This window comes from Aedes aegypti, chromosome 3 (assembly GCF_002204515.2).
Source record: "Aedes aegypti strain LVP_AGWG chromosome 3, AaegL5.0 Primary Assembly, whole genome shotgun sequence".
NCBI lineage: Eukaryota > Metazoa > Arthropoda > Insecta > Diptera > Culicidae > Aedes > Aedes aegypti.
In genome coordinates this window covers 279,478,380-279,504,950 of record NC_035109.1, presented here as the reverse complement: position 1 = coordinate 279,504,950, position 26,571 = coordinate 279,478,380, and the positions used below count along the sequence as shown (strand labels likewise).

At 36.4% G+C, this 26,571-nt stretch overlaps 1 protein-coding gene across 1 annotated transcript; it reads left to right on the top strand.

Moving 5' to 3' along the window:
- Positions 1-1,982: 1,982 nt before the first annotated feature.
- LOC5576952 (Golgi pH regulator) lies at positions 1,983-22,313 on the top strand. The gene is made up of 6 exons (XM_001662997.2): positions 1,983-2,193; positions 2,261-2,531; positions 3,080-3,481; positions 3,544-3,725; positions 21,337-21,522; positions 21,586-22,313. The coding sequence occupies exons 1-6, from the start codon at positions 2,152-2,154 to the stop codon at positions 21,853-21,855; spliced, it is 1,353 nt and encodes a 450-aa protein (XP_001663047.1). The 5' UTR covers positions 1,983-2,151; the 3' UTR covers positions 21,856-22,313.
- Positions 22,314-26,571: the final 4,258 nt, after the last annotated feature.

Below are 26,571 nucleotides of genomic sequence, written 5' to 3'. Positions count from 1 at the left end.
ATGGTCTATTCTGTGGTGGAATCATGTACTCTGTGGGGCTTTTTTGTCATGTTATCTTGATGTCCTCGTCGGAGAACATCGTAGCTGTGTAGAACAACGAAAAAAGAAGGAAAATTCGGTTCTTTACTGTTGGTCTATATATATGAAGACTTACCTATTTTCTTCTCCAATATTAATCTAACTAAATTCTGGAAACTCACACTTGGTAAAAATCACCGACTTCGGTAATTCGTTTACCGAAATCTCAACAGCTGAACGATCGATTGTCAGTTCGGTAAACCAAAAAATTACCGAACGGTCTGTAAATGGCATTGAAAGACACAGCTGTCAAATTTACCGTCTTTTCGGTAGTTCATTACCGAATATTTGTAAATCTGGTCAACCGAATTATTTTTTCCCCTTTTTGATTTTTGGAACCTGTATTCATTGGATGAATAAGAAGCACATTCACACTTATTTATTCGTTTCAATTTTATCATAACTATACAGAACAAACATAAATAGATTTTAGGAGAGCATTCATGATTGCCTGTTCTAGCAGTCTGGCTATAAGACTAGCTCGTTCGTAGATGAATAACCACAGTTTGTAGGTGTTATAACATTTGTCGGTGCGATGTCGTTTTGCTGCTATGGTGTTGAATCTTGCAATTGGACGCTGAGAAGCAGGAGGAACTGGATCGGAAGTCAATTTTGCCTGTAAATAAGTGATAGTTTACACCGACAATTAGGTTTAATGAATTGTATTTCCATATGCTAAGCTGTTTTTACCACCTCGCCAATAGAACATCGTTTAAAAATCAGGAATCTGGTTTTACATTCGACGAAAATGTACAAGAAAAATTAACACGCCAACAAAGTCAATCATGATGCTGGCTTTGACGTTTCCGGCTGGTACATTACCGATGTCGGTAACCCTTCGCATCGTTTACCGAAACATCTGTTAAATATTTTACCGTATTCAGTGATATAGCAATTTTACAGACTATACAGTAAAAAAGTTGACAGCTCGATTGCAAATTACCAACGGTCAGCAATTTTGGTCCATACATGGCCAATTACCGAAAAATCGGTATTTCAGATGATTACCGAACCGTTTCGTTAAAATTGATTACCGAACACAGGATGTCTGTTTAAGTGTGTAGCTCACTATTGTAGGCCAAAAAAACTAACGGCGGGTTCCGAACTGTGAAGATTTACAAAATACTCATTTAAATGCTTATTTCAAAATACCAATAATGTACTCAAAAATAAAGCCCAAAAATGCATATTCAGTAGAATATTGACCGTTCAGTTCCTAACTGTTCACGACCGTTTGAAACAGTCTTCGTTTCAAACGGTCGGTGAAACAATCGTTGTCAGATTTGCCAGCAACAACGAGTGAGAAGATTTTCGCGCGCAAACAAGCAGTCCTACTCTTTCAAGTAGAGCAACAAGGACAGCAGAGTGGGCGTCGAGTCAGATTTCCAAAACAGCTGTTGTTGACACTCAGCTGCCGGTTTCACTCTTGGAAGTTGAGGGGTGGTCTGATGGAATGTTTATAAAAGAATGTTTCACTAAACATAATTCAACCTGTGATAAGTGTTTCTAACGCTCAAAATACACATTTATTGAAACAATACAATAAATGGCAATAGTTTATCTGCGTAAGGTATGTATAGTTATCATAATTATGTGCTTCAACAACATCGGCCACATTGTTCGATATGGATGAAATACATTGAGATGACCCTTGATTCCCGACGACTGTTTAGAGCAGTCTTATAAATAGCCGGGATAATCCAATATTCAAGTGGATGTACAATATGCTATGTATAAATGCTGTTTAGATCTTAAATGAGTGAAAATAAGCCATAATATGAATATTGATATTTTTGAGTGTATGCAGATAACAGCCGTTTCCAAGCGTTGAACAGAGCTAATATTACCAGTCTTTCAGATATCTCATGTCCATGTCGTTGATTGCAGTGGGTGACGTTTCTTGTTGTCAAAAAACGTCAACAATCCTTTTAATCGAAACTGTTTTTGTGCGGTCATCGGTGCACAATTTAATTTAAAACTGATTTATTATCAATTTAACGCTTTAATCATTGTAAATCAAACAATCCATTCCATTAAATAATGCTCTCCACCTGAACGAGGTTTCGCTGCACAATGGGATTCCTGGAAGACACGTTGATAATTCTGATATCGCAGGTTTGTATCCGATCGGTGTTTTATATGGCAACTTTGTCTTCTAACCGGCTTTATCGATCGCTTCCAGGTGTGTTTCTTCATCGGAGGATGGATATTCTTCGTGAAGCAACTGTTCCGGAACTACGAGATCCGGCATGTGTTCGTGCAGCTGGTATTCTCCATCACGTTCGCCCTGTCGCTGACCATGTTTGAGCTGATCATATTTGAGATTATCGGGTTTTTGGACTCCAGTTCCCGGTACTTCCACTGGAGGCTGGGCCTTACGTTGCTGCTTTTTATGGTCATTGCGTTGATCCCCTACGTGATAGTGTACTCTTCAATCAGCAACATTCGGATAGGTGAGTTGTTAAGGGGTAAACGAGTTGAAAAGTTAATTTAATTGCGGGTTGTTACAAAATCTTCGAAATTTTATCCGTGGAAATCGCGACTTCTGAAATTATTATCCGCAGGTATCTTTTAAGAGACTTTTTTTCAGGCATAATGTTCCCACTGGAACAAGGCGAGCTTCTCAGTTTAGTGTTCTCATTGGCACTTCCACAGTTATTAACTGAGAGCTTTCTTTGCCAAAGTTGCCATTTTTGCATTCGTATATCGTGCGGCAGATTATACGATTATACTTTATTCCCAGGGAAGTCACGAAAATTTTCATTACGAAAAGATCCTGGACCGACCGGGAATTGAACCCAGATACTTTCAGCATGGCTTTACATTGTAGCCGTGAACTCTAACCACTCAGCTAAGGAAGACCCTCATGATTATAAGAAACGTATTTTAGTTTTTAGGCATCTTTGGATAAATACTTGTAGTTTTGAAGTCGCCATTTTCATAATCTCAGTCTCTAAAATGAACTATTGAAAAGTTAATTTTATTGTTATTTCTATTTCAGTACCTCAAAGATGGGTGCAACCGTTGAGCACGGTTCTCTGGTTCTGCTATCTGTATGTGTTCTGGCGAATCGGAGATCCATTCCCGCTGTTGAGCGTGAGCAAAGGAATCTTCACAATCGAGCAAGCAGTGTCCCGTATAGGAGTGGTCGGAGTTACGGTGATGGCCGTCCTGTCCGGATTCGGTGCCGTGAATTATCCGTACACGAGCATGTCCTACTTTATAAGGCCTGTGTCGCAGAGTGATGTGACGAACATCGAACGAAGGCTGATGCAAACGATGGACATGATTTTGGTGAAGAAAAAGCGCATTGCTCTGGATAGGAGGAGAACCAAGCCGAATGCCAAGCCCGGTATTTGGGGTATGATCAGCAGTGTGACGCAGAGGCCTCCGGGTGCTGAAAGTAAGATTCCATACAAGTTTTTGAAGCAGGCAATAATACAAATAATATTTATTACATTACAGATATCGGACAATTGAGGTTGGAGATTTCAGCTCTCGAAGAGCTATCAAGGCAACTCTTCTTAGAAGCTCATTCGATGAAGAATATGCAGGAGAGAGAACGGTGGGCTGGTACCTTGCAGGGGAAGTATTTCAACGTGTTGGGACATTTCTTCAGCCTATATTGCTTGTGGAAGATCTTTATCGTAAGTATCGAGTGAATGATTGTATGCCATTTTGTCAAAATAATGTACAACCAGAAAATCGTTCCCCATAATGAAGCATTTGCCAGCAATCCATTCCCAAGAATGGATTACCGTAAAATGGGGCGAATAGAAACACTCTCCGACATGTGTACTACTTAATCCGTGTGGATAAAAACCAATTTTATTAGCCTCAATTATGGGTCGCTTCTTCCTTTACTGAGATCCCAATTGCTGTTAAAAAATAAAAATTATATCACACAAAGATTTATGAAAATGGTGTATGTTTCTATTCACCCCACAATGGGGCAAATAGAAAAACTGTTTAGTAAATATCAATACTTTTTTTTTCATTTTAATGGTAAAATAAACACTTTCAACTACATCCTGAAGAAATATCCAAATGTATTTACTTAGCGAGGAAAACAAATTATTTAGAACAATTTCAATTTTTGATCATGTTAGAAATCGACAAAAATGCCAGATATTTCAAGCTTTCGAAAATGGTTGAGATTTCAATATTTTCTTCTTGATTGTTTTATGTAAAAAGTAGCAAACTTTATAATTTGAAGATAAACTAGTAATACTATAATGCTATTGAATTAATGAGAAAAAAACATAATAGTCGCATTTGTAACTGTAGGTCGCTTTGTTTCTATTCGCCCCACTTTTTCTATTCATCCCGTGTAAATGCTCGGACACTATGATCTGCACCATGAAAGTTTATACTAAATCCACAGAAAGGCCAAGGGGTGCTTCGTATGACAGCATATGCCTTATGGGTTTAATCTTTGCATGATGTACTGCGTATGCAGCATATTAGCGAGAACATACGTCAGTCTTGATCAGCGCCATACATCGATTCGCCATATCAGTCGTATGTTGCGCTAGCGGTTGCTTGTATTCAGGTGGGAATGTTTTCGGGAAATCACCGCGTTGGTAGTTCTTGACAATTGGCTTGCCAGCTCGAGGGTTTTTAATGCGGTCTTGAAGTATGCTCGACATTTACCTAACTCTATGGTCTCTTCATTATCGAGTTATGGAGAGGTGACTGTACATCATATCTTGTGACTGCTTCTCGAACGCTCATTTACCTTAAAATCATCATGTTTACAGCACTTTTTAGAGCATCCAAGGACCAAAAGTTTCGTTGTTTACACAGTTCGAACGAAACGTGTAAATTTCTGAGACATATAATGCACATAATTGGAGCGTGGAATATCATGCATATTTACTTGATATGTCATGTAAACATCAATTATATGTCATGTAATCCAGCAGGATCCTGAGTATGACATATAACACATTGTTTACATGATTTCAGACTTAAATTTACATGACATGTAATCCTCATTATTTTTGACCGTGTATGCTCCATTTTTGTTGCTGTTTGTTTTTTGTATCCTAAATTTATGAAAAAAGCTAATAAATTGCTTAGGCACTTGTCCGCCTAAGGTATTCGTCACTTACATGAACGACGAAGCCTCAAAATCAGTTGGAACGCTAAATTCAACCCACTATATCTCGGCTGTCCTAAGCCCGATTTACAAAATTTTGGCATCTACAGAAGTTTATGGGCTTCTAGATTCATGTAAGATTTTTGAAATATTTTTAGGAACTACTGTTTGATTTGTAGTACTTAAAACACCGGAGCAAGTCCTTAAAAGAAATCGAAATTTTGCCAATGCCTGTACACAACTTGAATTTATCGCGATGATCTCTAGATTTTTTATCGTATGATGATTGTATTAGCGTAACTTAACAATTGGCATTGAATTTTTGATTATTAGCCATTCAAATAAGTGCAATATATTCACAAAACTGCGTAGAATACAGAAAAAATACATTTTCAACTATAACTTGAAATTTATCGCGATGATCCGAACATTTTATTATCTTAAAATATACTCATATTTAAGGTCATCAAATTTGCAGAACACTGATAATAAATTTCTGTACGAAAAACTACAATATTTTCACAAAATAGTGAAAAATATAGAAAAATACAGGTTTTCTACAGTAATTTTATTTTTATCGCAATGACTCATCAGTTTTATAATTTTAAACTCTTTGTTTGTTCATGAGAAACAAATTCTCTGAATATCGTTGATAGCTGTTTGTTCAAAGAACTACAAAATCTTGTATAATACAAAAAAATCTTAAATTTCTTTCGCAGTTTATTGATTGCCTTCTAGATCAACAAATCGCTATGTCTAAAACAGCAGATTATAGAGATCGAATGTACCTTGGATTCTTCCCTTTAGATATCAGTATTTGGGCTATATTTTCATAATCGGAAGGTTTCAAAAAATTCTATCGGTAAAATTTTTCCCATACATTTTGTATGGGCTGAAATGTGTAGGAAAACGCGATTTTCGTTGATTTACATACGCTGTATATGAAAAGGTAGCTAAAGCATAGAAAAACTAAAAATTTCACCGATGGAATGTTTTAAAATTTTCTGATTATGAAAACATAACCCAATTACTGAACTTTAGCGGAAAAAAATCCGTGGTACATTCGATTTGCATAATCTGCTGGTTTAGACATAGAGTGTATATATTCAGCAATATTAACAACTTTCAAATGAAGTCGCGTGACTTTATTTTTATGTGATAACAATATTTTTTATATTAAAAACACAAGACGTTGTGAGCGGCTATTGGATCAGTAGTTATTTTGTATGTTTCAATAACCGCTCATTTAAAAAAAATAATTATGTATAACTAGTGGTCCCGGCAAACTTCGTCTTGCCATCAAGTAGGCTGTTGAAAAACGCCATGCAAGTCCCGTGTAGAAAATGACAGATTAGTATTCTCCCGTTTTCCCTACTATCCCGAAGACTTTCCTAAACTTTTTTTTTCGCACAAACACGTCGGAGCTCTGGACGAATTCAACAGTGAAAGAATCATGTAAGTCCAATTACCCGTTCTCAAGCCATTTCGTGACATACAAACACCATTCCATTTTTATTTATATAGATATTTCTTTATTGCTGAAGTAGGTATAATTTTACCATAAAATTAGCAGGATAAATAACGAAATTCTAATTATGTAATGGTTTTTATCCAGTATGTTTGTCACGAAATATGTTTACCGTGAGTGGGAATAGGAACACTTAGATGCAGTAACAATTTCAATTAAATATTTTCATGAAAGTTTTTCAACTAATTTCTATATTAACGCTGACCATCTATACTTGGAGCTGCATTGTGACATAAAAATAGTATTGATAGACTCAATAGTTATTTTATAATGAACATTCGAACACATTACTTCCCTTAAATGAGCGGAATGAACCATATGTGCACCATGGCACTCTATTTCTTTCTCCTGCGAAATAGGAAAATTACGGTGATAGTAAACAGTACGATGAGGTTAAACATTATCTGTAAGTTTCCTATAGCACAACAAAAAGAAAGCTTTGTTACTGTATTTAACATTCAATTGTGATTGTAGTTCTTTTAAGAATAGAATGATAGTATTTTGAAGCTGATTTCTTAAGATGATTTATGTTCAAACATTTATTGAAATATAGCTGGTTTGATTGATTCTTACTGTTTAACTTACTACATGGTAGTGCAAAGTATATACCTTCAGAACCAAATAAAAATAGATTAAAAAAGGGGTATGGAAATGGTTTTAAAATCAAGCCCTGAAACAGTGATTAGAGAAACATAAGATAGAAAGCATCAAAAATGTTCTTGCTTTCTTATGCGAAACATAAAATATAAGTCATTGCAAAAATTATTAAATTACAAGAGAGTTCTTACACTGAGAGGCAAAATAAAGTGCCCACCTCACCAGTTTTCAAACTTCTCTCATTGATTTGGTTCAAATTAAAGTTAACACACTTAAATCTTTTTTGATATTTTATTTTTGATATTCTTTTAAAGTTGCACTTACGAAATTTTGATAAAGAAGAATTTTACTCAAAGAAAAAGAAAATCAATTTGTATTGAAAAAAAAAATAGTGACAAAATAAAGTGCCCACTTCCTTCTTGGCCCCAGAAAAGATGATTTAAGAAAAATAAAAAGCATTTTAATAGTTAATGTGTCCTCCTTTGGCCTTAAGGACTTGCTGGAGGCGTTTCGGCATGCTTTTCACCAGGTTTTGTAGGTGTTGTGGTTCTACTTCTTCCCAGGCGCGCTCCAAGGCTTCAAAATAATAATTTTTTTGGTAACACCAGTTTTGTCAACCCTGGCATCGAGAATCGCCCAACCCAACCCTGGCATCGAGAATCGCCACATCCAAGGAACGGTGAAGCATGGAGGAGGAAATGTGATGGTCTGGGGGTGTTTTTCATGGGGTGGAGTAGGAAGCCTCGTGAAAATCGACGGAATAATGACGGCAGATTCCTACATCAACATCTTGCGGGAAAATCTGGAGATTTCGCTGATCCAGACGGGCCTTGAAGAGAAATTCATATTTCTCTAGAACAACGACCCGAAGCATGTTGTCAAGAAGACCAAGTCTTTCTTCCGACCTTGTCGGATTAAACCGCTGGAATGGGCTCCACAAAGCCCAGACCTCAACCCCATCGAGAATTTGTGGGCGATTCTCGATGCCAGGGTTGACAAAACTGGTGTTACCAACAAAAATTATTATTTTGAAGCCTTGGAGCGCGCCTGGGAAGAACTATAACAGTCAAATTTCATCATTCTAAAATGATGAAATTTGAAAGAGCCATTCGGGGCAATAAGGGCAGTTTTTTTGAATTTAATTTCTTTCTTTTTCTTTGAGTTTAGAACACTGACTTGTAGCATGTCTATTGCTTCATTTCCTTGTCAGCTTTAGGATTGCATGTTATTTCAGATAAAATTTCAAGAATTTATGCAGTTTTCAAGGGGAGCTCATTTCACCCCATTGGCCAAATCGCCCCGACTACCCCTAGAATATGCAGCGATGCAATCTTGCGTCCTGAAGTGAAAAAATGCTGACAAACTTGCGTCTTGTCATCTTGATTCACAGAAGAGAGGATCGATGAAGATAAATCGACCATGCGACTTACGCCCTTATTCTAGCACACGCTTGAATTAATATGGGTAATGAATTCGAAAATAATACAAATTGATTGTAAATCAACTGATTATGCGGGACCAAGGATGGAAATCTAGTGATCATGACAAAATCCACGATGCATCGCGGTTGTTCTTTATCGTGCGATCATAGCAACAACGATTAACCTTTTGTCGTTAAGATATCACAACAAACTTCGCTCCGCGATTAATGCATTGTTCTGCATGTGGGCTAGCGATTAAGTGTTCGCGAGCCATAGTTTTATCATTCTGGGGATTGTTCAATTTTTAACTGTTGATTTCCCTTCGGATATAATGTTTGTGTTTCTAAAATAATTCGGTCATGGTTTTAACGAAAAATAATAGCGCGAGTTCGCCATGATTCAAGTTGATCGCTACTTGTAACAACATCCGATAAACTCTTTGTCCCGCGACAAACATTGCATCGGATGCTCCATATGTCGGTACAATGCGCGCGTTGTGAGGCGTTCAAATCATGCTGCTGCAAGAGCGACGGCCCTCTTAGATCGTTCAAATACCGTGTTGTTGGTCGCTAGAGAAGATTTTTTTCCATCCTTGTGCGGGACTACAAGATCTTTAGAGACTTGGTCACTATTTTAAAATAAGTCTCTGAGAAGCCTTTATTTCCAATCGAATTATTTTAATCAAAGTGATCTCTAAATCTGAAGTCATTTTTTCGTGATTCTGCGTGCAGTGAATTCAGGTGCAGAATTCTAGATGCTGCAGTAAAAAAAAACTCCAAGAAACTCTTATGCGAGTATTCCACAGGTTCTTTAGAATTTTCTTCTCAGGTTCCTCTACTGACCGATTCTGGATAGTGTGAGCACCGAGATCTCGCAAACTGACGTATATCTTCTATCAGTGACGTATGGACAGGAGCATAGCTGTATGTCATATGGAGCATAGATAGTTCAATACGTGTTATGAGCAAGGAAGGTATTTTTTTGGAATATTTAAGTGAATTCTATTCTTAAATAATTAATAAATAGAAATTTAAAGTTTTGGGGTGAAATTCTCGTCAGGCAAGTTTGACCATATGTTGAAATGTCATTATTTTTTCACTAAATTTATTACATCTAGAAATTGGAGTGATATACGGCTAGCGAGGCGATTTTTAGAATAACCCCGATTCGGCTAGTACGTAATCGAAACTTATTGATCGGTTGGAGTCAACACTACATTGGGAAGCTCACCAGAATTGTAAAAACAAACATAAACTTAAGATAAACTACTAAGGTACCGTGGGGCAAGTGGGTAATGGATTTCGCATAGTTGGGATTCTTCATATTCTAGAGACTTTAAATTAAAACAAATGAGGTCGTGTATATTTTTTAGCTTGACTCCCACCAAATATATTACCTTTGATATTTGTTAAGGCGTCCCAATGAACAATAACATAAGTAACAGGTAAACAAAGAAAATTTTACTCTTGTTACTTGAATTTTCTTCTGTTCAGTTATGTTTGTTGAAATGATTTGACAACATTATAACTGCAACATTTCCAATGTTAGTTCTTACATAATGGGATTGCAATTGCATTTCTGCTCTGTAGAATTTCCACCGCTCGTTATTTGTTTTTAAGAAAATCGCATATGACATCGGATAACTCTACGGGCGAAATCAAACGGAATCCTTCAATGAAGTATTTAGAAACTTTCTTATGTGGATAGACCTATACCCCATTTTTATGTTTTGAACTAGCTTTACATAGACATTCCACGAGATTTCTGTGCGTTCTCTTATATTGGAACATTTCAATCAACGTCTTCCTTTTAATCGGCTGTCCGAAGTAAACATAATCATATCGTAATATTTGGCAACCTTTTTTTTTTAGAGAAGTTCCATGATTTGGCTATGATAATAGGTGGTAGTTGGTCCCTAGTGATTTATCCTACCTCCGTTCTGGTCACGATCTTCAGATTATCGTGATTCGTCAACATTCGTATTGATAAAGTGAAGGGACATGGTTGAAATGGAGTTTAAAAGAAACGAATGTCAGAACAGGTATCCACCGGCGACGCCAAACGGACCAACGTAATGTGGTGTAATTTGGGATTTGTGGATTGAATACTGATATTTTTTGCCAAGCATCAATATGGGTGACTTTCGAGGATAGCGAAACGTAAGAGGGGTTAGGACAAGGTTGTGGATTTACTGGGTAAATCCATCACATTGGGGTTATGACTCTGTGTCTTGTCAGGAATAGGGTCTGATTGGTATGGTAGTATGCAATAGAGTTCGGAATTGATAGACAGACTTTGAGGAAAGAAGTTTTGAACGTAAGGCAGCAGCACCTTGGATCTTGGAGGGCGCAGGTCTGGAGAGTTGGGCAGCTGTTCATACTAGGTTACATTACGTAGAAAGTGGAATCTGTTTTGCCGTGCACAAATTATGGGAAGTATTTGAAAATGTTTTCTTGTTCAGATTGGGTAACGCAAGAGAGGATTTTTAGCTCTGCGTTATATTAGGAGGATATTATAGTGCATGGTCTACTGATGACTGTGTATTTTAAGGGTGATCAAATGAAAGCTTTGTTGAGTAAAGTTACCGTTGAATTTTTGCAGTTCGTAATTGTTTTGAAATGTTTGTCGGACAATAAGAAAATTTTCTAGGGTATTTGTTTGGATGCTAATGCATTATATTGATAAATCTAATTGTTCGTATCACACGCGAAGCATAGCATAACCCAATGTATAATGAAATTAGGTTCGAAGAAAGGATTAATATTTGATCACTTAAACTTTACGCTGCAAGATATTCTTAATCGTTTTTCTTTTCTTCTGATGTACAGGAATAACTGGTATATTTAGCTAAAATAATGAACAATCATACGCATAGAGCCTACGGGTCATGCAGTTAGGATTGAAATTAAAATAATATTGCGCATTTCTTTCACACCACAGGTTTATCGCAGAAGTTTTTACATGTGCGGAGGCGTTGGTAGAGGTGCGCGATTGCGTCGAGGCGGGTCGGTGTTTTCAGCGGACTCATTTTTCGCAAATCGAAGAATGAGTGCTCTGAGGGCATCAACATGATTCGATGAGGTCCCACACTTTTATTTGCGCTTTTGCACTTGTAAATGTCTTACTAAATAGGAATACTTTGTGTTAGGGAAAGTGCAGGAGAATAAAATATAATTCATTAGAATTTTCTGATAGAGGCAGAGTTCACATGTTACTTAGGTATTTAAAAGCAAATGAGAACCACATTAAATAATAAATAAACACTAATGGTCATATTTTTATATTTTCATTTCATCGCGGTCCTCATTGCTCGAGCGGAGACGACAAAACTCGAGGTGGATAGAATCGACGCAACTACGACACGGAAAAGAAACAGATGAGAAACTATCGATACATTTATTCAACTATAAAAACCACGTTTTAACGTAATGACTTTATTTCTTCTCGTTTCAGCAATCCAACAACCAAACCATCTCTACTATCTTTTCATTTCCTCTTCGTTACATTTATACTGCCCATAAACGCATAATTGTCCCATGTGAATAGGAAATCCAGCAAACATGGGACTGATATGCTTTTATGGGCAGTATAGTCCCTCTGGCACTGAATCGAATGACGCATTCCGCTTTTTATTAGCGATGTCTTTGCTGTACGTTGAGCATGGTGTCGGAGGTGATGTGCTGTGTAGAACATCGGATGTTCTACACGGCACGCTACTTCCGGCATTTTGTTTGGCGTGCGGGATAGGCAGTGCTAGTGATGATATGAAGGCCGCTATTCGGTATAGTGCCAGAGGGACTATATCTTCTTAATGTATCTGAAGCTTGTGGGACCGCTTTAATTCCGGCGCCTGCTTGTGGAAGATCCCGGTGTGCTAAACGGTATAGGACATGTTAACGGGGGAGGCTTGGTAGGTCCTCACCCAGCCCGTGTCTAGATGGGCGGATAATTGTCTGCCAGGGTGTGGATTGAGCAATTACAATTACAATTGGAGCGCGCCTGGGAAGAACTAGAACCACAACACCTACAAAACCTGGTGAAAAACATGCCGAAGCGCCTCCAGCAAGTCCTTAAGGCCTAAGGAGGACACATTAACTATTAAATTGCTCTTTATTTTTCTTAAATCATCTTTTCTGGGGCCAAGAAGGAAGTGGGCACTTTATTTTGTCACTATTTTTTTCAATACAAATTGATTTTCTTTTTCTTTGAGTGAAATTCTTTTTTTTTTATCAAAATTTCATAAGTGCAACTTTAAAAGAATATCAAAAATAAAATATCAAAAAAGATTTAAGTGTGTTAACCAGTGTTGACCAGACTCATTTCCCCGAAATTCGAATTGTGAAGCCATGAACTGTTATAACTGTGCCTTGTATTCCCGAGATGGAGGGGGAGGTGGTTGGGCTTGAGTGTTGCACATGGGATCCGACAGTTTCGATCTCGGTGGGCCGCAATTCAAGTTTCGGTGAAATGATTCGCACTCACTCACTCACTCATTTCATTTCACCGAAACTTGAATTGTGGCTCTCTGGGATCAAAATTGATCGATTTTGTGTGCAGTACTCAAGCTTAACCATCTGTTTTTCTATCTTAGAAGGATAGAGCATGGTTGTAGTAGCTCGTGGCTTCGTAGTTCGGAAAATGTTATTTTCGGGGAAATGAGTCTGAACAACACTGGTGTTAACTTTAATTTGAACCAAATCAAGGACAGAAATTTGAAAACTGGTAAGGTGGGCACTTTATTTTGCCTCTCAGTGTAGTTTTAAATAAATTATTTTATTAAGTTCTTTGAACTAACCCGTACTATTTTTTTTTCTCGTGAACATGAAAATGGTTTGAATTAATAAAATCAATGAATATCAAATTACACTAGATATGAGAAAATTCATGGGTAATAGCGATTATTTTAAACTTTTTTTCTGCCATATGCTACGCAGTATAATGGATATGTTGTAATTCGTTAAATGTACAAATTCTAATGAAAAATGTTCGGTAATATAAATTTGAAATTCATTGTTCGATAAGTTTCAAGTTGTGTACAAACAAACGCTAATTTCATTTTTTTAGACTAGCTCCAGTGTTTGTAGTACTACAAATCAAACAATAGATTCCAAACACATTTCTATAAGGGCACATTCATTTATTTCATAACGCTGAAATTAGCCATTTTGGACACCCACCCACCCCCTTGTAACGCCTTTTGTATGAATGTTATTATATTTTTGTATGGGCCGTAACATCGCTGAGACACCCACCCACCCCCTCTAGCGTTATGAAATTTGTGAATGGGCCCTAACCGCACATGAATCTACAAATAAGGCAAACTAGGGATTCACTTTTTTTTTTTTGAACACCGTCATCCATGTAAGTAAAATATCATTGATTGCGTTATTATAAGTAGATTAAAATATTATGTCATTGCGACAATAATGGCTTGGCTACAATTTGTAGTTGTGAGTCTCAAATATGAAAATAGTTTAAAACCACAAAATCTATGGCTCTTTGCGGTAAATATGAAGTGAGACTGTTGAAGATATTTTTTCTGTATTATTCACAATTTTTTGAGAATGGTTTAATGCTTTGGAGGAACAATAAGTTTTGCTCAGTTAATTTATGGTGTATAATATATGAAAATAAAATAAAATCGTGAAAATGACAACTCTTTGCCACAATTATTATATTGAAATGGAAATCTGATATATTTCTATTATAATACATAATTATATATAGATATGATTTGAGCAAATATTATCAATCTTTGAGTCAATAGAAATTTTTATATTACCAACTAGTGGTCCCGGCAAACTTCGTCTTGCCATCAAGTAGGCTATTGAAAAATGCTTCTGATCGTCCCATAAAAAATGACAGTCCCGTGCACGCTCGTAAGAAAGAATCATTCAAATCCGTTGACCCGTTCGTTAGCCAATTCGTGACATACAAACACCATTCCATTTTTATTTATATAGATTTCGTAATTGTCGTGCTTTGAAAACAGATACAAAAACTGCTCTATTTTTAATATTACGTTGAGAAAATTTCAAATCGTAAACAAAACTACTATGAAAACGCAACCATAGTCAGAGTCTGTTCTGTATTATTCAAGGTTTTGTAAATATATTGTAGTTCTTAGAGCAAATAGCCATTAAAAATGTTGAGAAAGTTTGTATTTTTCCAAAACTTGATAACGGTTTTGAAAAATAAAATCAATTTGTTATCTTGATAAATATGAAACAAGAGCAGAAATAGTATATTTTTGTATTACATGATATTTTGCGAAAATATTGAAGTTTTCTAACGAAATTTCATCGGTTAATTTATACAAGCTTGCCAACTCTAAATGATAACATTTTCAAATCATAAAATCCATAGAATTTTATGGTAAATTTCAGGTTGTTATTACGATCAAACTTTTCTGGTATTTTCCACAGTTTTGTAGAAATGTTTTAGTTCTTTAAAAATCACCAAAAATGTTTAAAAATACCCATATTCCCTTGCTTCTGAGAAAAGGAAGCATTGTGAAAATCACCAGCTCCATCAGAATTTGTTCGAAATAGTAGTGTCATTACTAATACTGTCTAGTCGAAATGATTTTGAATACTTTGTCATTTAAGTGCTATTCTGATTACTCCTGCCTTTTACGTAAGATTAGAGTCTTAAATGTCAATTGTCGTCAAGTCTTAGGGGGGTCCGTAGCCTTGAGGTTACGCTTTCGCTTCATAAGCGGAAGGTCATGGATTCAATTCCCAGCCCCTCCAAAAAATAAACCGTCCAGCCACCAGAAGACGCCGCACGGAGGACCGTGCATAGGGGAGCACATCCATCCTCCGTCAGTATCAGATGGTGACTGAGACAAATTGACCCACTTCGCAGGCAGCTAACCTCAAACGACTCAGGAAAACGGCAAAACGAACCACCGCAAAAGAGCAACGGACTATGGCTTATGGAAATCGATTGGACCAACAGCAGAGCACTCTCCTACCTGCTCGGTGTGAGAGCAAAAGAGCAGAAGAGAGTGAAAGCAAATGTAAATATAGATTAGTTAAAAATAGAACTGTATCGGTAAGGAAGATACAGATAAAACTGATTCCGGCACAGTAGTGGCCACGAGCACAAGCTTTAATAAAAAAAAAAAAAAAAGTCGTCAAGTCTTATCCAAATTAGGCAGTTTAGTAGTAGTTCTAGTTAGTTTCAGGTCTTTACGTTCATTAAAGAAAAAAGTCACTTTCCTTGTCTGTTAAACAATTTCTGGAAACTAGCAAGTGTACCCTAATGATCGATCTCAGCGTCTTACTTTCCATAGTCATTTTATAGTGAATATTTAAGAGTTAAGTTACCTTAGGCTTCTATTACAGTCTCCTACAAGATTCACTTTTCGGTGGCAAATGCAATGCGATGTGTCTAGCTAGCTGATGGTAAGAGTGGCTACGGATCATTCAGGTTAGCAAAAGGCAAACTGATCGTCACCAATAGTTTTAATGTCCACTTCGAATTGATTAATTATTTGAAATGGGCATCAATTCTATCAATGACGCAGAATGTCTTGTGGATCACATCCGAGATCTTATTGCGTCTATGCCATATAAATTATGACGCGGCTGTAAGCAAAAAATGCCAAAATGTGATACCACCACTACAGGTTACGCCTTTGGTTTCCATCATATGGGCTAATGGATTATGCCCTCCCATCGCGGCAAGGTCACATAACCAAGGGGAGGGAAAAATCACCAAAAATGTTCTGTAACTATAAATACTTTTATATATAAGTATACCATATAATTTTAAGGGTTTGGACTTAAAATGATATGGTCTGGAGGCAATCAGTGAATTGCAGTTGGCTGACAAAACGTCGAAAGGTGGGAATTGGGAGGGAACGAAATGATCTTGGAAAAATTATTCTCTTCCGAAAGAATAAATAATTCGATTTTTTTTTCTTTTCGATGTGTTATTCCTTTCGACGTTTTGGCATTCAACGTTTGTTGTTTTTTGGTACGTTCTGTCAATTTATATATGAATCTTAAAAAAATTAAACCGTGGAGATTATAAGCCAATGCGGCAATTTCAAAATTGCAGGAGATATTTTAAATGTGTTTGTATTATACATGATTTTGTGGAAATATTGTAGTTTTTGGAACGAACAGCTACTAGTAATTTTGAGCACAATTATTTTTCTTGAAAACTCACAACAATTTAGAAAATTATACAGATGATAAAATGTTCAAACTTCGGTAGCAACAGAATATTTTTGTATTATACGGTAATTTGTGAAGTTATTGTAGTTCTTTCAATAAAATTTCATCGATTATGTTGTGCAAACTTGACAACCCTAAATATGAGAATATTTTAAAATCACAAAACCCATGGATCATTGCCAAAAAAATCAAACGGTTGTTAGGATCATATTTTTTCTGTATTATTCACAGTTTTGTGAAACTGTTGCATTTCTTTAAAAACAAAAAATGTTCTAAAATACGTTTATTTTTATATCTAACAATGCTTCAAATCTTAAAATCGATTAGATCTAAAGGCAATCAATAAATTGCAGAAGAAATTTAAGAATTTTCTGTATTATACAAGATTTTGTGAAAGTATTGTAGTTCTTTGAACAAACAACTATCAACGATGTTCAGAAAATTTGTTTCTCATGAACTTACAAAAAGTTAAAAATTATAAAACTGATGAGTCATTGCGATAAATATAAAACAACTGTTGAAAACCTGTATTTTCCTGAATTTTTCACTATATTGTGAAAATATTGTAGTTTTTCGTACAGCAATTTATTATCAGTGTTCTACAAATTTGAGGGCCTTAAATATGAATATATTTTAAGATCATAAAATGTTTGGGTCATCGCGATAAATTTCAAGTTATAGTTGAAAATGTATTTTTTCTGTATTCTATGCAGTTTTGTGAATATATTGCACTTATTTGAATGACTAATAATCAAAAATTCAATGCCAATTGTTTAGTTACGCTAATACAATCATCATGCGATAAAAAAATCTAGAGGTCATCGCGAGAAATTCAAGTTGTGTACAGGCATTGGCAAAATTTCGTTTTCTTTTAAGGACTTGCTCCGGTGTTTTAAATACTACAAACCAAACAGTAGCTCCTATAAATATTTAAAAAATCTTACATGAATCTAGAAGCCCATAAATTTCTGTAGGTGCCAAAATTTTACAAATCGGACTTAGGACAGCTGAGATATAGTGGGTTGAATTTAGCGTTCCAACTGATTTTGAGGCTTCGTCCTCGGTGTGTTAATTTGGTCATGTAAGAGCCATTCGGTGCAATATGGGCAATTTTTTCGAGTTTTTTTTATTCCTTTTTCTTTGAGATTAGAGCACTGACTTATAACATGCCTGTTGCTTCTTTTCTAGGTCACCTTTAAGATTGCATGGTATTTCAGATGAAATTTAAAAAAATTATGCAGTTTTCAAGGGGTGCTCATTCTATCTCATTGGCGATACCCCCTCCCCTCTATATTTGAATGCTCCCCGATAGTATGTCGTAATTTATAGAAGACCCCTATTTGTTGTTTTCTCAATAAGATTATAAGGATTGTATAATATAAATAAGAGATGCAATCAAATGCACATTGGCAATGTTATTTGAGGTTCACAAAGTTAAATAAATTGTGTGTGCAAAGATGTATAGTATAATCCTTGGGGATTTTCCATAAACTACGTGGTATTTTTTCGGATTATCATAACTAACTCTTCCTTTGTAGAATATTGTTCACACGACAATTTTTAAATTTTTATGAACCTTGGCCTTTGGACAAATTTTTCCTCCCACCATGAATGACCACGTGGTTTTTAGACGGCCGCTTCTGATTTCCTTGTAAGTGGGCTTTCCAGATATTCTGCTTTGTACGTGAAACGTATTTATGCACGAAGATAATTTTCAGAAACATAATCGGATGCAAGGTCAGATGTGAAGACGAATACAGCATGTTTAACTTAAATTGAGCTGTTCGATAATCCAATCCGCATGGTTATTAAATTTATTAACTCATTACGCGTGGTAAAGATGGACAAATTATGGGTGAAATTATGAAAAAAATACACGTGCTCGGCTGGGATTTGAACCCAGGACATACATGAGCATACAAGAGTCCTGGGTTCAAATCCCAGCCGAGCACGTGGATTTTTTCATAATTTCACCCATAGTTTGTCCATCTTTACCACGCGTAATGAGTTAATTAATGTTTAACTTGTTCATTGTTCAGCGAAGAACAGTGCGCGGAATTAGGACATTATGAAAAAAAAAAAAAAAACGTGTCCTAATTCCGCGCAATACTTTTTGGGATAAGATAAAATTCAATAATTATACTAATATTTGATAACATTTCATAGAAGCACCATGAAACATATCTGTAGCAAGTAGTTCCATGAAATATTGCATAAAAAATAAAACATTTTCAATAAAGAAATCGCTTTTGTTTTTGTCCTACAGTCTTAGCACGGACGCTAAGGAAATTAAAAAAATGGCGTCTACTCAGACGGGCCTCCACTGATTTTTTTTACGCCGCGAAAAAATGCATTATTAGCTTTTATTTATGATTCAAACTCATGCTAATATAAACTTGCTGCAATATAAATGTGCGTTTCCACGTATAAATAATGTTGTACGAAATGCGCGGAATTAGGCAATGCGCTGAATTAGGACACTTTACGGTAATTTAGTTTTACCAAATCAGGATGATAGTGTTGCCTACCACATAACACCCAGGCCCGGATTTGGGGGGGTGCCGAGGGGGCAAATGCCCCGGGCCCCCCGATGGAGGGGGCCCCCCGAGAAGTGAATACTGTTCAATGAATTATTTTTACATTAATGATTAAAGATTTTAAATTGAAAATACAAATCCGATACCATTTCTAACAGAGATATTATGACATGAGATTATGTTTTTTTTAAGTGAGTAGCTAATTCAATACGATGTTTGTCTCATTTTTCCAGTTCCAATGAAAATCCTCTCTGATGAAAATCATCAAGGTTATATCAAAAACTTTAAAACTTTTCGCGGGTTAATAATAGCAAGCTGTTGCAGCTTTTTGGAGAGAAACTGACAAAATTACAGTGCTCTTTGTCCTGGAATGATCTTGAAAAGACGAAGATACTCGATAATTCGTGGATTTTCCTGATTTCGCTATCACGATACTGAAGCAGCTATTCTATCTGAAATCCTACCGGAATTTCGATATTTCCATATTCTACTGTAGTCTTTTCCATTTGAATTTGTCCTATATATTTGTATTAATATTTTCTTTGTTTTCTTGTAATATATCAAATTTTACTAAAAGCTTAGAATTAACTACAGTTTTGACCCAAATCCACATATTTCGTTTGAATATAGCAATATTCACTAATAGTTTAGAATATATCATAATTTTGTCCATAATCTACAGAATTTTTATACAATTATATTTTCCCCGATTCTTAAATTATTAGCTTATAGATTATCAAGGTAATTTTGCTATGGTCTTTGCAGGATTTCCGCTTGATAGGCTATTTACAGATACTAGAGCATCATCTGCAAGTTATCTAAGTGTTCATAGTTCTTCCAAACTGTTGTTAATATCGGAACATTAAAATTATAAAGCAAGTAACTAAGACTTTAGCCTTGGGCACTAGGCCATCCCTTATTTTTCGAAAATGCGAAATGTTTTTAGTTCGTTATTGTAAAGTGCTCGTGTTGGTAAGAAAAAAAAATCAGGTAAAATTTTGAAGTCCCTACGTGGACGCTAAGTAGTCCCCCAAAGGCCTTAAAGGTATCAGGTGTACATGAACCCCGTGCGCAAATCGAGCTCGCTGCTCTAGTGCACGCTTCGTGACTACGTTTGTTTTCTTTGTAGTTGTTGGTTTTATGTCAGCGTGCACTGTAATAAAGATGTACAAAGTATAAAATATTATTTTAGTAAGTAAGTTCCTGTCAATTTGTCAAATCAGGTAAAAATAACCTTATTTTTGTTTATTGTCAACATTTACCCTACTACGTGGTACTGGCCAAACTAATAACTTGTTTTAAACAATAAAAATCTATTGAACAAAGCTATTTGATATAACATTCACAATTACAAAGGAAATAAACTTATATGATGACTATCAACGCGCACAGGAGAATGTGTAACTAGTGGCTGTTTATACCCATGTAGCGTGCACTAGAGCAGCAAGCTCGATTTGCGCACGGGGTTCATGTACATGCTTTCCAAATATCTTATCTTCGTAATACTAAGCTTTCCCGATCATTTTGTACCAAGGACCCCCGTAAAGAGATCTGACCCGGGCCCCCCGAAACCCAAATCCGGCACTGATAACACCTAGATATAAGAAATAAATGTTATATCTGAAATGGTACTATAATATATTAGTATTGTTGCTGTGTTAAGTCCATATTTTTCCACTATGTATTCTGGGAAATGAGATTCTGTGGATTAGTTAATTCTGGGGAATGGATTTCGGGAAAATGATTTTCTGGCGAGTGTTGTAGATTCAAGCTTTTTAATTAAAACTGTTTACTCTGTGATTAGTGATTGTGACTGGGAGAACAATTGTAATTTTATGGCTTTCTCAGTCTAATAAATTAAAACGGCTTGTTTGCTTGTTTACTTTAGTGCACAATCAACATCATCTTCGATCGTGTGGGTAAGAAAGATCCTGTCACAAGGGGCATTGAAATCGCTGTTCACTGGTGCGGTTTCGACATGGATGTTGCCTTCTGGAGTCAACATGTGTCATTCATGCTTGTTGGCTGCATTGTCGTAACTTCTATTCGTGGTTTACTGTTGACTCTGACCAAGGTAAAACAACTTCTAAATTAGTGAATCTTTCGTCTGTTACATACGTACCTTGTATCATTGCAGTTTTTCTACAAAATATCATCGAGCAAATCGTCCAACATCATCGTTCTGGTGTTGGCGCAAATCATGGGCATGTACTTCTGTTCGTCGGTACTGCTCATGCGAATGAACATGCCGGCGGAGTATCGGGTCATCATTACCGAAGTGCTGGGAGGTCTGCACTTCAACTTTTACCACCGCTGGTTCGATGTCATTTTCTTGGTGAGTGCCCTGACGACCATAGTGATTCTCTATCTACTTCACAAACCGCCAAATGTCGATACGAGTATGTAACTTTTATCAACCGAGTCAATCTAGACGAAAGAGTAAGTACTGCTGCTGTAAATTTTCTTTTTAATGGTAAGTTTATTTAAGTAGGTCACTGCAATGAACAATAAAATCAAATTTAATCATATCGGATGCGATGCAGTGCAGCTATTGACATTTCACATAGAATGACAAAATGATTTCCACTACCGACATAATTTGCTGCATCTGCATTTCCACTGGATCTAACAAGCTTTCCACTGATTGTAAGTGATCTCACTCTGCTATCGATTCGTACTGCAAATCGAATAAAGCGCGGAAAATGGAGAGTATCTCGTTGTAATTATTGTTTCGAAACCGGATGTAAATATAATTCTAGGAAAGGCGATAGCACGTGAACGAAAGATTTACCGTGTAGACAGAAAATATACCTACTAGACATACGCAATTAGGTATCACCATATGCAAAATAAGTGCGATTATTAGCTTCTGGAAATATTCTTTATAGATGATGACCTCCTGAATATTTTTGATGTACCTTTCAGTGTATATAATGGTTCATGTGATTCTCATCCAACCTTTCGGTCTACTCCATAGTTACGTGTTGTTTGGTACTAGCCGGGGTCAAGTTGATTACAATATTGTTTTACATTTCAGTGCGCATCGTACCTTCGTGCTGTGCGTACACGAATTCTCTCTGCTCTTGGAAGTTTTCTTAAAAACTACCCAAAGCAATAAAACAGTACTTTTCAGTGCTAAAATTAAAAACGGTACTTTTCAGTGCTATTTAAACAGTACTTTTCAGTACTATTTTTTCTACTATTGATCCCTTTACGATCCTTGTTTGGACCCGTGCCTTCGATTTTTCGTTGGACCCGTTGGCGAAAGCTAGCGGTGGTAATCCTTCTTGGACACCGTCTAGGGAAAAAACCTCTCGAAGGTCACGTCTTTCTCGTTTATTAACTAAACATGGTATCAACAACTAACAAAAGGAAGGGTGAATCTCTGAATTCACTACTTCCTTCCAAAAAAGTGGGTTTTAAAACTGTCACTACACGTGGCAAGAATGGAAGAAAGGACGCTTCCCCGGAATGCGAAGTTTCTTCCAAGGGTGAAATGAATAATTTGTATCGAAATGAGCAATCAGTTCGATGCTCTAGACAAATTTTCCGAACACCAAATCGAAGCAGCCTCTAGCCCAGGCTCTTTGATTCAAGTGAGGAAGCAAAGAGTGCCGCCTATCGTGGTCAGTTGTTTCGAATTTAGGGGATTTAGGCAGGAGATCTTGAACTCCATTAGGGGAATCAAGGTTTCCTTCCAAATCGCAAAGAAAGGAGACTGTCGCGTTTTGCCGGAAACTCTTAAAGATCGCGAACTTCTTCTCAGGAAAGGGCTTTCTCAAGAATATTATTTAGTTTACTTCTGAGAGAGAGGAGACAGCTCACTGACAACTTGCTTGTTTTCTTGGCTTCTTTGATTTCTTCTTCTCATGTTTGGGTTGTGCACAATGATTCGAAGAGCACAAACTGGGCCAGAACCATTTTCACATCCTATTTGTTATCAAAAAGATCATAAAATTTAACAATTTCAATAACAATTTGAGTCCAATCGACAATATTTAAATAATCAACGATTTTATATGTGAGAGCACAGAAAAACAACCTGAATTTTCAATCAAATCCAGTCTAAGTTTGGCCAAATTTTGACGTTTTTTCGCGCTCTGCCCCCCCAATGTGCGGTTTTCCAGTGACAGTTGATGACAGGTTCCCTTGACTTTTGGGAGCTCGCAATCTAAGCCAGCTGTCTCCTCTCTCTCAGGTTTACTTTAACAAAAAAGAACTAAATAATATTAAAGCTTTAGAAAAAGCTAAACTTATGTTCGATGTCCGTGTGACGTGGGAACATTTCCAGAAACCTGGAGGAAATTACCAGAACGCCACTCAGTGCCGTCGGTGCCAAAAGTGGGGTCATGGTACAAAAAATTGTCGCATGGATGCTAAATGCATGATTTGCGGAGGTTCTTCTCACGCTAAGGACGACTGTCCTGTGAAAGAAGATACAAGAAAGTTTGAATGCGCCAATTGCAAGGGCCCTCACAAAGCTAACTTTTGGGAATGCATTTCACGCAAAAGAGTCGTTGAGGCTCGTGCCAGGCAGATAAAGGATAATATCCGATACGATAACGGTCGTTTCCGAAATTTGCCTGGTAGAGTATCGAACAATGCTCATTTTTCAGTCAACGATCGCTTGATTAGGAATCATACCCACCAGGAAGATCATAATCATGCTCATTCACAAACAAATTTTAATCCGTCGGGTAGCCGTTCGAATCTTTCAATTTCGAATGTATCTACCCACGGTAAATCCTTTGCCGATATCGTAGCAGGTAATTTGAACTCTTCCCCTATTCGTTCCATGAGTACCCATTCTACTTGTTTCAAATCAAATGGAAAAAACCCTACCGCCACAGGTAACTCCTACCCCGCTTCTTCGTCTACCGAAAATTCCAATGGGAAATCATCAGATGATATGTCTGCCTCTGATTTTAATTTTCTAACTGAACAATTGAATCTAATGATTGATGCAACGTTCAAAGCCACCACTATGACTGAAGCAGTCCAAGTTGGTGTAAAATTTACAAATCAAATTGTTATTGGATTACGTTTTTCTAATGGATCCAAATAATAATTTAAATATTTTAAAGTGGAATGCTCGTTCTCTGAATGGTAAAGAGGACGAGCTGTTTAATTTTCTTGCAGCTAATAACGTGCATATAGCAGTTATTACCGAAACTTATTTAAAACCTGGATCCAAACTAAAAAAAGATACTAACTTTTTTGTTTATCGTAATGATCGACTTGATGGGGCATGTGAGGGAGTTGCAATCATCATTCATAGGCGTATAAAACATCAACTATTTACGTCATTTGAAACTAAAGTTTTTGAAACATTAGGTGTTTCTGTTGAAACACAGTTTGGTAAATATACTTTCATAGCTGCCTATTTGCCTTTTCAATGCTCTGGACAGCAAGTTAATTTGCTCAAAACTGACTTGCGAAAATTGACTCGCTATAAGTCAAAATTTTTTGTCATTGGTGACTTTAATGCCAAACATCGGTCATGGAATAATTCTCAAAGTAATTCCAACGGCAGAATTTTATTTGATGAGTGCTCTTCAGGATATTTCTCAATTCAATACCCTGATAGCCCTACATGTTTTTCCTCTTCTAGAAATTCATCTACAATTGACTTAACCGACTTTAGTCATCTTTGTAGCCAATTAGTTACTCATGCTGATTTTGATTCTGATCATGTCCCTGTTACATTTCAAATATCGCATGAAGCGATTCTCAATCCTATCAGCTCCACTTTCAATTATTTACGAGCCGACTGGAATATATATGAAACGTATGTTGACTCTAATCTTGATGTTAACATTTCTTTAGAAACTAAACTTGATGTTGACAATGCTCTTGAAACTTTAACAAATTCGATTTTTGAAGCCAGGAGCATTGCAATTCCAAATTGTGAAGTAAAATTCGAATCCGTGATTATAGACGACGATCTTAAACTCTTGATCCGTCTTAAAAACGTGAGGAGAAGGCAATATCAACGCACTCGTGATCCTGCTATGAAAATTATATGGCAGGATTTGCAAAAAGAAATCAAGAAACGTTTTGCAGATTTAAGAAACAAAAATTTTGAAAATAAAATTTCTCAATTGGACCCCGGCTCTAAGCCCTTTTGGAAATTATCTAAAATCTTGAAAAAACCTCAGAAGCCAATACCGGCATTGAAAGAGGAAAACAAATTATTACTAACTAATTGCGAAAAAGCTCAAAAACTTGCTATGCAGTTTGAAAGTGCGCACAATTTTAATTTCGGACTTACTAGTCCAATCGAAAATGAAGTTACTCAGGAGTTCGAAAATATTCTCAATCAAGAGAACGTTTTCGAAAATGCCTGGGAGACTGATTTGGAAGAAGTGAGAACTATTATTAAAAAAATTCAAAAATATGAAAGCTCCTGGCGATGATGGAATTTTCTACATCCTCATCAAGAAACTTCCAGAAAGTTGCTTATCATTTTTAGTTGATATATTTAATAAATGTTTTCAATTAGCATATTTTCCTGACAAATGGAAAAATGCTAAGGTTGTTCCAATTTTAAAACCAGACAAAAATCCTGCAGAAGCTTCTAGCTATCGTCCAATCAGTTTGCTTTCCTCCATCAGTAAACTTTTTGAAAAGGTTATTTTGAACAGAATGATGGCCCACATCAACGAAAATTCAATTTTTGCCAATGAACAGTTCGGATTCCGCCATGGACATTCGACTACTCATCAACTTTTACGTGTAACAAATTTGATCCGTTCCAACAAATCTGAAGGCTACTCTACTGGTCTTGCTCTTCTAGACATAGAAAAAGCATTCGACAGTGTTTGGCATGAAGGTTTGATTGTAAAATTGAAAAACTTTAATTTTCTAACATACATTGTTAGAATAATTCAAAGTTATCTGTCAAATCGTACACTTCAGGTTAATAATCAGAACTCCAGATCTGAAAGACTTCCTGTAAGAGCTGGTGTTCCCCAAGGCAGCATTTTGGGACCAATATTATACAATATTTTCACATCTGACTTACCTGAGTTACCTCAGGGATGTCAAAAATCTTTGTTTGCGGATGACACAGGCCTCTCCGCCAAAGGACGAAGCCTGCGTGTCATCTGTAGTCGATTGCAAA

Excerpts from the sequence above, each read along its gene's own strand:
- LOC5576952 (XM_001662997.2), top strand. The coding sequence starts at position 2,152 with ATGGGATTCCTGGAAGACACGTTGATAATTCTGATATCGCAG. Across the intron at positions 2,194-2,260 it reads TGATAATTCTGATATCGCAG|GTGTGTTTCTTCATCGGAGG; the intron begins GTTTGTATCCGA and ends GATCGCTTCCAG. Across the intron at positions 3,482-3,543 it reads GAGGCCTCCGGGTGCTGAAA|ATATCGGACAATTGAGGTTG; the intron begins GTAAGATTCCAT and ends ATTACATTACAG.